The 13,815-nt window shown below is 37.3% G+C and overlaps 1 protein-coding gene and 1 pseudogene across 2 annotated transcripts in view; one reads left to right on the top strand and one right to left on the bottom strand.

Annotated features, from left to right (window-relative positions):
* LOC139444350 (uncharacterized) overlaps positions 1 to 13,815 on the bottom strand; it is a 254,046-nt pseudogene that overhangs the window by 29,093 nt on the left and 211,138 nt on the right.
* The window catches only part of LOC139444348 (uncharacterized), a 173,638-nt gene that overhangs the window by 129,179 nt on the left and 30,644 nt on the right, over positions 1 to 13,815 (top strand). For both annotated transcript variants that reach the window (XR_011651752.1, XM_071225283.1), the window contains exon 6: positions 11,508 to 11,659. Coding sequence is in view for 1 of the 2 variants with exons in the window: in XM_071225283.1 (XP_071081384.1) it covers positions 11,508 to 11,659 (152 nt within the window). In the remaining variant the exon portion in view is untranslated. The remainder of the gene's footprint in view (positions 1 to 11,507; positions 11,660 to 13,815) is intronic.

Here is a 13,815-nt window from a genome sequence, read left to right as displayed (position 1 = left end):
GACCAATCAGAGAGAAGAACTACTGACCCAAATTGAGACCGTTTACCGTCAGTAACAGCCATTTTGGATTTTCCAACACCCACCTCACATTTTTAACATGATAATTCTGGTACAGAAATTTGTTATTTGACACTGTTTTGTGTTTTAGATTCATTAATTGTGATGAGCAAAGACATTATTTATTAAAGAAACCACGTTCGTGACTTGATATAGATTGTAGAGAAAAAAACAACTTACAACGATGGTCACTGAGTTACAAGTATCAATGTCATAGAACATACTATAGGATGATGTCACAAACAAGAAACATGACGCCAATGACGTCACATAGCAATAGAATAGATATCAGCCTGTCTTTAGGGGAAAGTGGACTGCTATCAAGTTACAGTGGCACGCAAATTTCTGTTAGCATGTGGGCATTTTTCTGATAATTCTACCCATTTTAGCTATATTACTTTAAACGTTCACATTTAGTGCATTTTATATTCCATTGTTAAGGTTTATGTTTACATTAAAGCGTTGTATCGGAAACATATGTACTGGTCCTGTCGTTTATACCAGTTGTAAGGGTCAAGTTTTCATTTTGACTTGACATGCGACAAAGATACCAAATAGTGTAAACTTTTTGGCATAATAAATTTGTTATGGTGTCTTTAGTTGCCGTATACAGTGTCATATTAGGCTACCAGAAAAATATTTTCCTGCTAACCTAATATGACACTGTATATGTAACTAAAAATATTTTCTGAACATGTGTCTCTTATCCGAGCGAAAACTGATGTCGCCACAAAACATGTAGATATGTGTACACAAGGTAGGATTAATGTACAAAGATAACAATATAATGATGAAGTCATTGAGATTAACAGAAGATTAGCCAATTAAGTACAATGAAGGTGTAGGTGTAACAAAAAGGAGCTGACAATGGTCACGCTAACAACAAGGCAATCAAGGTCTCCATTTGTGGTCGATGATATGATTAAAGCACAGGGGAGTACATGCTGGGTTGGTAGATGATCTCTTTTAACATCTGACTCGCTTGAAAGGCATTTCTTAGAAGTTGACAAATGACAAATTAAACGAAAATGTTTTTTTATGGATAACAATTTCTTTATAATACTGTAATTGTGATGTTTTGGTATAGATTTGTATGCCATTGTCAAGCATGACTGACTATTAAATGAACATGGTAGAAATTGAATTCAAATTAACATGAAGCCATAAAAACAGAAAACATTTGCTTGATGATTTCCTGGTAGATGGATGTGATGACATATCTCTGTTGATAGAAGGCTGGTGGTGGTGACTCTTGGATGTTTTCACAATTGATGTTGGGATTGGGCCAGTTGCTGATATGGTCTGAGACAGCTGATTTACTGTCTGATTTGATGGTTGAAGTTTTGAGCTCTGTGATTCTGGTGTTGATGGGGCGGGATGTTTCACCTACATAGGAATCTCCACAGTTAGTCACTTTGGTAAACAACACCTATGGGTTGTTGAAGTTTAGTGGTGTTTCTGCAGCTGGTTCTCAGTAGGGTAGGCTTCCTCATCATGTGTTCTCTGTCTGTCATGTTGTTATGGTTGTTACTTCTGTTGCTATTAGTTAACCTACTCATGATAATCCTATGACATTTGTCATTACTGTTATTTCTTCACATACCATAAATAATTCTGTACTATCTTTATAAGTCAGTCCTGCTTGAAAACAGTATAAGAATCTATCTTGAAATGTCACAATTACAGTATGATAAAGAAGTTGTTATCCATAAAAACATTTTTGTCTACTTTGGCTTGTTTATTTCTTTGGATTTCAATAGTTTCTATATTTTTCTTTTTTGACTGAGCATATAATGTGAAACACTGCTTTCAATAGTAGAGGTATGATTCACGAACACTACAACTTATGATTATCCCGGGCAAAGCAGTCAGCAATTACCGGTAGATGCTTGGTCATACCACAATAACCACATCTTGGTTTGAACGGCCTTGTCCATTCAGAAAATGAAGACTGACCAGTCTTGTTAGGACTTGAATTAGCCACAACAGTTTTTCTACCACTATTTCCTGTAAATCCTGATTTGTAAGGACTGTGAAAGTAACCTGATCTTGCCCTCTTGTTTGCTGACATTTATGAATAGACTTATGAACAAAGACATAGATGATAGCAGTAATCGATGCATCTTGTAATGTGACAATCCTCGGGTTCTCCAAACGCATCATAAGACTAGTAAGTATACAACTGTTCACCTCTTCAAAATGAACAATCTCTCTCAACTTGGAATAGTTCTTACCCAAATCTGCCCTTGACCACTTGTCAAACAAACTTTCCTTCCAAATTTCAAACATACAGTAATTTTCAGATATCTAGCTTGCTGCTGGTAGTTTCATACATTGTACATGATACAAATAAAGTTAATAAATAAGGTAATAAAATATAATAGCATTGCAATGTTCTCAATATTAAACCATAAATACATTGTCACATGAACCAAAACATTCAATAGTTTAACAATCTAAATGCCACTTAATTTGTGGTGTCTAATAATCAATGTAAACAAACCTTAAACCTATGAATACACAATTCCATTTAGAAAGTAGTCAAAGGTAACATGTTATTTTTGGGATTTTTTGGGACTTTCTTAGAAAAGTACAGATTCCTGTACTTTTTTTGGTTCAGTCCCATCCGGGATTCGAACCCACTTTGCCACAGAGAGGGAACTAATTACCAGGACACAAAGTCAGTGATCTAACCCACTCAGCCACTGAAGCTTCCAACAAAATGAAAGTCCGACAACTGGTTTGTTTGTTTTGTTTGTTTGTTGTTTTACGCCGCACTCAGCAATATTCCAGCTGTATGACGGCGGTCTGTAAATAATCGAATCTGGACCAGACAATCCAGTGATTAATATCATGAGCATCGATCCATGCAATTGGATCAGCGAGCCTGACCACCCGATCCCGTTAGTCGCCTTTTACGACTAGCATATTCACCTTTTACGGCATGCATGGGTTGCCTATTCTACCCCGGAATCTTCACGGGTCCGACAACTGGTAGCCTAGAGATCACATACTTTGTGTACCCCTCTGACAAGTGTAAATTGGCACAGCACCCATGACCGAAAGCTATGAATACACAATGACATTTAGAAAGTGGTGAAATGTAACAAATGGTATATTTGGGATAACACTTTCTTAGTAAAGTACAAATTCTTGTACTTTTTTGTACAAGAAAAAAAGTATGTGATCTAGACTACTAGTTGTCGGACTTTCATTTTGTGGAAGCCTTGGTGGCTGAGTGGGTTAGATCACTGTGTGCTGGCGATTAGGTGCCTCACTCTGGCAGCGTGGGCTCAGATCCTGGATGGGACTCAACCCCCAAAATAACATTGTCGACACCACTTGATTACCTCTGTATTCAATGAGTCTTGACAGCACCCTAATTACCTAGGGCTAATCACTTAAAACAATAACTGTCACCCACCACCTAGTTAGTGTCAAAGCATACACATCCTAAAGTTCCAAATAGTTCAAAACCTTAAATCTTAATCCCTAATATGATTGGTCCGCACACCCTAAGCTTGTTTTGATTGGTCTACCAATGATATAATATGTATACATGTAGTATAAATATCAGTGTGGGAAGAAGTGTCTACGCAATAAACAATACTTTAAACAAAACACTTAACGATAAGCTAAATGCAATCCAGTATCAAGACTTGATACCACTGGTACACCACTTATGGCACTACAGCTAGGCTCTAACAGGCGAAATTCCCCTGAATTTACCCCGTGAACAATTAACTATAAATGTCTGGACCTCAACCTAGTCAAACACCTAAGTCTAAGAAATAGGTTCTTAAATGCAACAAGGCTGAGGTAAACTCCTGTTGTGCAGTCATTGGCCAGCAATTCTGTTTGCGACCAATCAAGGCATTCCTACAATATTTGCAATTGGGGCATCATAATTCATGGCGGAGCATACAATACGCAGCTCAAAAGCACTCAAGTAGGAAACAGCCTGACTTGCCTTACCCTTAAACTTGCTCTGCACCAATATATGGCACATAGTTTAGGCCAGTTTAACTCTCTCAGTTGAACTAATGCAGCGTGAGATGCATCTTACAGGCGAATATTCACAAGTTAGCAACAATGATAGTAACTAGTCAGTACAGATATATATATAACTGACTTGATCTTAATACACGGAGGTTATTGTATCTACAAAGCCATGACACAGTCTAAAAAGGTTAACAAACTTTGGCTTAAACCATCTGTTTTAGGCAGCTTCTGTCTTCACAGTTCGACACAGAGTCTAGCCTTTGGTCTTGTATCAGGGACACCAATGCGGCGAAGGAACAAAGTTCGGGAATTTTCCTCAAGAGGAAATACAGCAAAAGCTATACACAGATGTATGAATGGGAAACGTCCACTCGGGCAGTAGTGCATCCCAAGCAGCCTCCAAGGCTATTAAGTGTGTTTGTTAACTTTAATCCTATGCTACGGATTAGCATTTAGAATAACATGAGTAATAAGATCATCAAGATAAGGTACAGAGTAGTATAGGTAATAGGGGTTCTGGACCACTTCCACTGGAGCTGGATTCATATACCTATACTGCTACTACAGGGGGAATTTTTTATGCCAAAATGATTATGCGATTCAACGATAGTCATGATTTGTATTAAACGAAATATCAATATTAATTAATAATGAATAAAATTTACTATAGCCCACGAGGATATTGGAAAGGTGTAGGAGCAATAAAAAAATTAGCCACCGCGGCTAAGGTATCTAAAGATGTGGCCAAGGATTGGTTAAAGAAACAAGCGATGTGGCAAATATATTTACCGGCACCGCGTTATATACCGAGGAAGAAGTTTGATATTTCTACGACGAATGAAGTTCATCAGGCTGACCTCTTGTTTCTTCCCCACGATAAGGTAAAACGCAAAACGTATAAATACGCTTTAACAGTAGTGGATGTGGCTAGTCGATACAAAGAGGCTGAGCCATTAACCTCGAAAGATTCAACAGAAGTAGCTAATGCACTGAGTCGCATATATAAACGCGGACCGCTAAAATGGCCTAAGCTATTTCAAGTAGATCCCGGTCGAGAGTTTATGGGATCGGTAACTAAACTTTTAACAAAGCACGATGTCAAAATCGTCCGTGGTGAAAGAGAGGCCCACCGTAGTCAAGCCATTGTTGAAAGATTTAACAGGACTCTAGCGGAACGTTTGTTTGGCTATCAGTATTGGATCGAAATGAAATCCGAGCGATTGAGATCAACCGAATGGGTGACACGATTATCAGCCGTTGTATCAGCGCTGAATAATGAAGTAACGAGATTAATAGGGAAGAAACCATCCGATGCGATTAAAATGAAATCCGTGACTTCCGAATCTTCAGCACCGAGGAGAGGCAAAGAACAAAAACTTCCGGATAGAGTAAGGGTAAGATATTTATACCAGCCCGGTGAACTCGAAGGAGGCCTACGTCGCGCAACCGATCCCATATGGTCCCTTAAGACGTATAACATTAGTCGATTGGTTACGAAAGAAGGAGAGCCTATTCTTTATTATCTTCAAGATGGACCGGGTAGGGCATTTGTACGAGAAGAGTTGTTCATAGTTCCCGACGGTACGGTATTACCACCATAACCATAAGCATAGGTAGTTACACCATCATTATCAATCCATCTCTTTGTATCTAAGGGGGATAATGATGTCTTGTTCATTCTTAATCCATATATCCTATGATCGTAACTTCTTAAAGAGTTCATCTCGTGTTTGAACGTTCTACCATTGAATAATGATTCTTTATACTGTTCATGTTTGATATGCTTTTTTACCACATACTTCTTAACACCCTTAGCTTTTCTTATCTCTCCATTATCGGACTTTTTTATAGAATACATCTTAGGTCTTAATCCTACATACTCCGCTATAGGAGTCCCAGCACATTCATCCTTCATCTTACCTAACACCTTTTTATTTACTACGCTGTGCAGTGGATTATCTTTTGGGTAATCGCTCGTGTCGTACATATCTATTTTTTCTGCCATATCTTTATACACATCCTCGGTTTGTATTTCCATCAACAAAGAATCTGTGTCGGTATATAACACCTCGCATCTATCGCCGTATTGCTTCTTAAGTTCGTTGTAATAAAAGTCATACATTAAGTGTTTTGACAAGTCGAGAATACTCATACCGACGTACACCGGTCTGTTGAATTTTATATTACTTTTATGCATATGCAACGCTGCTAAGTCGTTATCGAATATCTTGCTTCTGTTAAAAGCCGGACTGGCTATGAGTTTCCTGAGTCTTTCTTCCTCATTAGATCTGACTAATTTAACATCAACACGCTTCCTTAGATTCTCCATATACCTGGTTTTTGTTGATCGGTAGCGATAACAATTTTATTATTATAACCGATCACTTGACCGATCTTAAGTTCCATATTACTCGGAGACATGTATAGTCCCGGTGCATAAACAAAGTCCACTTTAGATTGAGCGTACTGTAATGCATCTTGAAAACGCTTTATAGACGATGGAATGTCAACTGGTGAATTAATGGCGTCCTCCACGTTTGCGACAAACTGTTTTTGCGCATCGAGCGCCGTCCCAGAACCGATAATGGACGTTCGTGTTTGAGATTGCGCTCCGAGAATTGCCCATACATAAGTTCTTATCGATTCATTAACTCTTACAAATCCTGGGTTAGTAAAATTATTTTCCGTTTTATCATTAAGAAATTCATTCCAAGCGTTTGCGGTATCATTCATTTGTATAAATTTTGTAACAATGTAAATTAAACCACTCTTAAAACTCATAATATCCCCTCTCCAATCGTTACTATAAAGTTCCCAGCCATGATACCAATGACCGACTTTATACCGATAATCATACATTCTTGAGTAAAGTTTGCTGGCCTGCCGCAACTTATAAAAATTAAGACCAGGTTTATGAAGTTCTCTATATACATAATCGCTTTCTTCTTTGACGGATTTATTTTCCTCTGTGTAAGGAACACCTAGACCATGGTTTGCTCCTTTAATACGCCAATCTTTACTCGTAGAAACATTAAATTCCTGACAAATACGCTCATACGCGGACCTATCATAATTATTATTTGTGGAATTCCACGCTCGATCCTGCGGTAATGGAGCACTAATTTCTTTAAGTATACGTCTAATCTGATAGTACACGTGAAATGACATAACAGACTTATTCAGTTCAAATCCTGGAGCGTAAAGAGATACGCCACATCCCGTTGTGGCACACCATATGGCAAAGTTTAACTGATTCTGCCAAAATTGCATCGGATTGTGAAACCAATCGTGCACCATTTTATCGCTAGTTGCCGTGACCCTGTACTTTTCAAAGATATCGGGGAATTTAACTAAAAATTCAGCACCGGAGGCAGTTACTATAATCGATTGATTAGTAATGTAAGTTGATTTCATATTTAAGTTATGATATAGTATCATTGTATATTTAATATGTATGTTACACTCCCGGGAATAACAAATGGCCAGTCTATTCAACTGCTTCAAACTATCGATAACTCGGATGGACAACTCGAAGTAGCTCTATGCGATATAACGTATTACCAACGGTGGACCAATATAAGTGCTGCGAGAGGTAATAATGAGATATTTGTAATAGATGGCCAAAATAGAATTAATAGAATAATTACTATACCTGATGGGTATTACAGCATAAGCTCACTCAATGATGAATATTTTAAGTCTGATGAGGAATTTTATAATACTACTAAAATTAGTATCACACAAAATGAGGCCACTGGGGCAGTGACAATCATCAATGGAAACACAAATATACTTATTGGTGAGAACTTAGCATACACACTTGGATTTAATCGGGCAATAACATTACCACGCGGCTCAAAAGTGATTGCAAGTATTAACAACTTGCCCGATTTAGTTCCCTATAAAGAGTTGTTCATTCATCTTGATCAAATAAGCACGACGGATAATATTCAACTAGAAAGTCCTTCAACTCTGCTCAGAAGTGTTCCGGTCAAAGATGTAAAATACAATAGCTGTAGAACGGAATCTTTCTCGTTATTACAATATAAAAAATTGAAGCGTGGTATTATTTCAGACCTCAAAATTTCTGTATTAGATGTAAAACACCAACCTATACATGTAGGATACTTAAGTGTAACACTCCATATTATAAATAATGATTGATTCCATATTTAAGTTATGATATAGTATCATTGTATATTTGATATGTATGTTACACTCCTGGGAATAACAAATAGTCAGTCTATTGAACTGCTTCGTACTATCGATAACTCGGATGGACAACTCGAAGTAGCTCTATGCGATGTAACGTATTACCCGCGGTGGACCAATATAAGTGCTACGAGAGGTAATAATGTGTTAAAGCTATTTCATGGCAATATCAAATCCATTACTATAACTGATGGGTATTACAGTGTATGCTCACTCAATGATGAATTTTTTAAGCCTTATGGAGCTAGTATCACACAAAATGAGGCGACTGGGAAAATAATCTTATCCCCTGGAGAAAATGGTGTAGTTCCTCTCGGGAACATAGGAACTACACTTGGATTTTCAAATGATGCTACTATAAGAATCGCTTCATCAAAAAATGAGGGGGATATATTACCCGATTTAGCTCCCTATAAAGAGCTGTGCATCCATCTTGATCAAATCAGTACAACGGATAATATTCAACAAGAAAGTCCTTCAACTTTGCTCAGAAGTGTTCCAGTGAAAAATGAAAAATACAATAGCGGTAGAACGGAATCTTTCTCATCATTACAATATAAAAAATTGAAGCGGGGTATTATTTCAGACCTCAAAATTTCTGTATTAGATGTAAAACACCAACCTGTACATATAGGATACTTAAGTGTAACACTCCATATTATAAATAATGGTTGATGCATCAGGCCCTGGAACGATAAGACAATGTAATACAATTGCGCTTTCCGATCTCGGAGACACTGAAGGATTCGGTAAACCCGGTACCAATGGTAAGTTATACGCTTTACACTTACACGATAATGCATACAAGCGGAAAGAAGTTACATTCGCGGGTAATCTAGAAGATTTAAGCGATGTCGACGTTAGTAGACTCCTTAAAACCACTCCGTACAATATTATTTACAACAGTGAGAATAAATGGACTATGGTCGAAGCAAACATCAAGTGGCTACTGAATATCGTCATTACCCCACCTTATGCGATGATGGGTAAGGGACATAATTTAACTAAGATAATAAATAGTGGTATCGTACTCGCGGCCTATATCCCATCAAAACGAAAAAGTGTGTTAGTCACTCCCCTGCCAGAAAAACCAGGTCATATGTTATATAGTCGTCCGGCAATCCAAAATGTTAGTTTAAATTTGGTTACAGAATTCGATGATATTAAACAGAACTTGAGTGCAATACCTAATATTTCTACGCTTATTATTGAAGTCTTGTTCGGAGATGCACCGGTAGATGCCTTCGAAATATTACCAGGTCTATCGATTAAATGGCTCAAGAAACACGAGCGTCAACGTTGCAGTATTATTCATGTCGGTGCATCACCCGTTACATCCCTCGAGGGGGTTCAAATTATTAAAAGTGGTAGTATTTCTCTTTCTAAGATATTCTTGCCGTATAATATACATTTGATAAGGTTGATGTATACTCTCAAAACATTTAAGCAAGACCAATTAAAGACTATTATATATTCGTAATATACACTATGAGTTTATATCCAGCGCTCGATGAAATGATGGAAACTGTTGATGGATTTCGATTACATCAAATAAACGACATAAAACATCGAATAGAAAAGGATAGGGAGTTGAGACTTGGATTGTATAAAAAGTATCGCAGAGCCGTGAATGCTCTGGACGGAGTTGACACCGCGCTTGTAGTAGCTGGCATGGGACTCGGTGTAGCCGGTGTCGGTTTACTATCAACTATAATCGCCGTGCCTATCGTGCTCGGCATGGAAATAGCGGCTGGAGCCTCGGGACTGGCAGGAATAGCGATAAAATTCATTTCTCGTAGGTTGCAAAAGAAAGCATTAAAACACGATAGTATTCGGATACTAGCCGAAGCAAAGTTGAACAGCATCGAGGACCATATTTCGACAGCAGTGGCCGATTGTAAGATATCCGAGGATGAGTTTCGTTTAGTGCTGTCAGAACTCACCAAATACAATGAAATGAAGCAGGAGATTCGATCAAAATCTCATAAGACCAGTGGTATTAGCGAAGACGATAACAAAAAGTTCATAGAACAAGGGAGGCAACAAGCGCGTCAATTATTCCGTGCCAAAACCAAAGAACTGGTTGGAGATTAAAAATATCGTGTGATTACATTTAGACAAATGCTTACATAAATATATAATAATGGAAAAAAACTATTAAATGGAGAGAATTACCACAAGGTTTTTATTATATCAGTGATGTCAAACCAACCAAATACGGTAATCAATTGTTTCTTATCAATTTACAAAAAGAGTGTAGTTATATAGTCTGGTCTCCTAGTAAAAAGTGCGAAATACGCTGTAGTCGGAAAGCGCACGTTAAATCTTCTATATCAGTCAGTAAAATGAACGAAGAACTTAATAAAAATGTTGAATATCGCTTTATCGATAAAAATAATGAAGAATATTTTTATTACCATTTAGACTCATCTAAAGCAATGATTGGACCCAGGTATTGGTGAGCTGGAGCTGAATCTCATGACTATCGTTGAATCGCATAATCATTTTGGCATAAAAAATTCCCCCTGTAGTAGCAGTATAGGTATATGAATCCAGCTCCAGTGGAAGTGGTCCAGAACCCCTATTACCTATACTACTTACAGTGTTTGCACGTTTTCCGTTGAATAAAGACCCAAATGGTAACACCTGAAAGGTAACTAAAAACCAAAGGGAATTATATATTTAACATACACAAGCAATAAATATACAAGGGGCGGTCCTTTATCAGGACCTCATCACTGCAATCATGATGGATATCTTAGTTTGTCCCTTCTAATGCCAGGTACGCATGTCCAGCTAGGACTATGTAGTTTGATGAACATGATTTCGGGATGTCTATTGTGCGGACATGAAACAGCAGATGTGATGCTAAATTTTAAATCACTCACTCGCTTTTCTCTTCAGATGCAGTTGCAATACAGTCTATGACACATTTAATTTTTAATTCATTCTCTCAGTTTTATGGGTAACAAAAGCCAAAGAAATTTATTTTGATAAAAAATATAAATGTTAAGTATATCTTATACTGTACAACGAAAATGAATAACATGTCCACACATTAATAAAATCAATTTTTGTAAATATCTACATTCACTTTCTCTGTATTTTTTCAGCGCAAGAAAATATCTATCAACAGTTTGTATGTTATGTTAATCAGATGAATTTTAATGTTGCTTTACTAAAAATATTTGCACCAATGCGCTTTGCTTAAAACTATTACTTTCATCATATACAAGGTTCCAACTCCTGGAGGTCTGGTGGAATGTATTCAGTCAGCATTAGTGGACTCTGAAGTAACACTGATCTTGGAACCAGGACGCTCTCTTGTTGGCAACACAGCAATCTTAGCAACCACTGTTCTTGGAACCAAAGGAAACCAAACTAAACGGTAATTACAGATACTCGTACAGTCTGCTCTGGGTAGAATGAACTTAGAGAAATCTATCATATTAAGTAAGGATAAGAATTTATGGATGAACAACTTCTTTATTACAATTAAGAGCGATGTGTCCGTGTAGGTTCTAACACCATTATCAAGCAAGTGATAACTGTGTTAGAACCTACACCGAAACGTCGCTCTTAATTGTAATAAAGAAGTTGTTCATCCATAAATTCTTATCCTTACTTAGTACTCCAACTTCTTAATGCCTGTCAAAGAAGTTATCTATTATATTGCAGTGACAATATTATTGGTCATGATCTCAAATGAGTAGAAAATTGGGGCTTTAATAATTCATTTTTTACAGAGTTATGGCGCTTGCTCAATGCTTTTCAACTTAGTGCCTAGTGTTTGAAATGGGGGCAAGTTTTCTCAGAAAATACTGAAGTGACAAGAACGAAAGTTTGCTTGCTTATCTAAGAGATTGTCTAGATTGACTTACAGTGCGCCAAAACGCACCCAAACAAACATTCAATGGATATGAAAATGTTGTGTTTCACGTGCAAAAGGCACTTAACATGTTACATGACTGTGGTTTTGAGTTGAGTTGTGCAAAAGTTGTCAGGTGGCAACATGTGCTCTTCGTTTAGTCCCAAGACGGGAACTGAGAATAGAAATGTTGTTATTAAACAACATAGTAACAGAGTTCACATATAGAAGTGAATTTATCCACAAGAAGTGGATACAAATTGTTCATTATAGAAAATAGTGTAATTGATTAGATACATTAAAAGTTTTCACTTGTTTCAATAGTTTTTTGTTTTGAATTTAGGGGTTATCTTCACTCCATTTAATGGTAGCAGAGCGTGGTTTGTTTAATGCAAAATGGTTTCAGTTGCTTTTCAACTGTACTAGAATAGGAAACAGGTGAGTTTGAATGTCAACATTTACTTTAGTTGAAAATTATTATTGCAGCAGTGGCTGTTTCTCAAGTTATGTCGGAACAAAAGTCAATCACTTCCCAAAAAGGAAGCGATAAAATGGACTCTTCAAATGAAGGAAACGAAGAATTAGAACAGCTTATTCGTAGCCTTAAACAGCAAAATCAAAAGCTAAATTTGTGTTTACAACGGGAAGAAATAAGCTGAATACTCTAGTCGAACAAGATATGTCAACACGAAAAGCAGAAAGAGAAGACTTTGATGAAGTGAGTTCTCTTCAGGTGAAATTCATGGATATCATGGTAAAACTTACACAGGCTTACACAGAAGTTCATTAAATAGAGAATGTGAACAAGGTTGATGCTGAAATATCAAAACTTGAATGTGAAACTTCTGAAGTGATAGACAAAGCTTAGGAGTACTTAGATAGTGGTTCAAGTACTTGTTCTCTGTCCAGCCATAGATTGTACAGGTTGTTCAAAGGTGATAAAAAGCCTGATCTTCATAGAGGTCAAACTGTAGTTGTGGGACAAAGACATGACCTCAATGAAAATAGCAAGGCAACAAGTGGTGTGAAAGGAGGTCATACCAAAAATAAACAGAAATATAATCCTAAAAACGATTATTCTGTGAAACAGACAGTAGCATATGGAAATGAATTAAGGAAACATGGGGATGGGGGGCTTGTGTGACACTGATGATGATCAGCATGAGTTTCCTAATCGCAATGAAGGTAGGTTTGAAAATACAGAAAAGCAAAACATCGCTGTTGGTAATGATATGTGGAAACAACTAAAACATGTTTCAATACCTGTGTTTTATGGAGATGTCAAGACATATGAGAGTTGGAAGGCCGCCTTCATGACATGTATAGATCAGTCTCCTGCAACTTCTGTATACAAACTCCTCCAGTTGCGACAGTATCTTTCAGGTGAAGCATTGAAAGTGGTTGAAAGTTTAGGCCATGGTGCTGTTGCCTATGATGTTGCATTAGACAGGTTAGAGAGAAAATATGGGTGAAGACGGCGTCAAATAGCCATTCATATGGAAGAGTTGAGTAACTTCAAACCTATTTGTGAAGGTGTTGCCAGAGATGTTGAGTGGTTTGCAGACATTTTAGATGTTGCAGTTGTCAATCCCAAAGAAAATGATAGATTTGAAGAGTTTGGAAATGGGTTGTTCTACTCTAGCCTACTTAAAAAGATGACAGAACCAATGGTTGCA

The sequence above is a fragment of the Haliotis cracherodii genome, unplaced genomic scaffold, assembly GCF_022045235.1.
Source record: "Haliotis cracherodii isolate W230 unplaced genomic scaffold, xgHalCrac1.p SCAF_5, whole genome shotgun sequence".
Lineage (NCBI taxonomy): Eukaryota > Metazoa > Mollusca > Gastropoda > Lepetellida > Haliotidae > Haliotis > Haliotis cracherodii.
The sequence above is the reverse complement of the archived record's forward strand: the minus strand, read 5'-3'. Positions and strand labels throughout refer to the sequence as shown.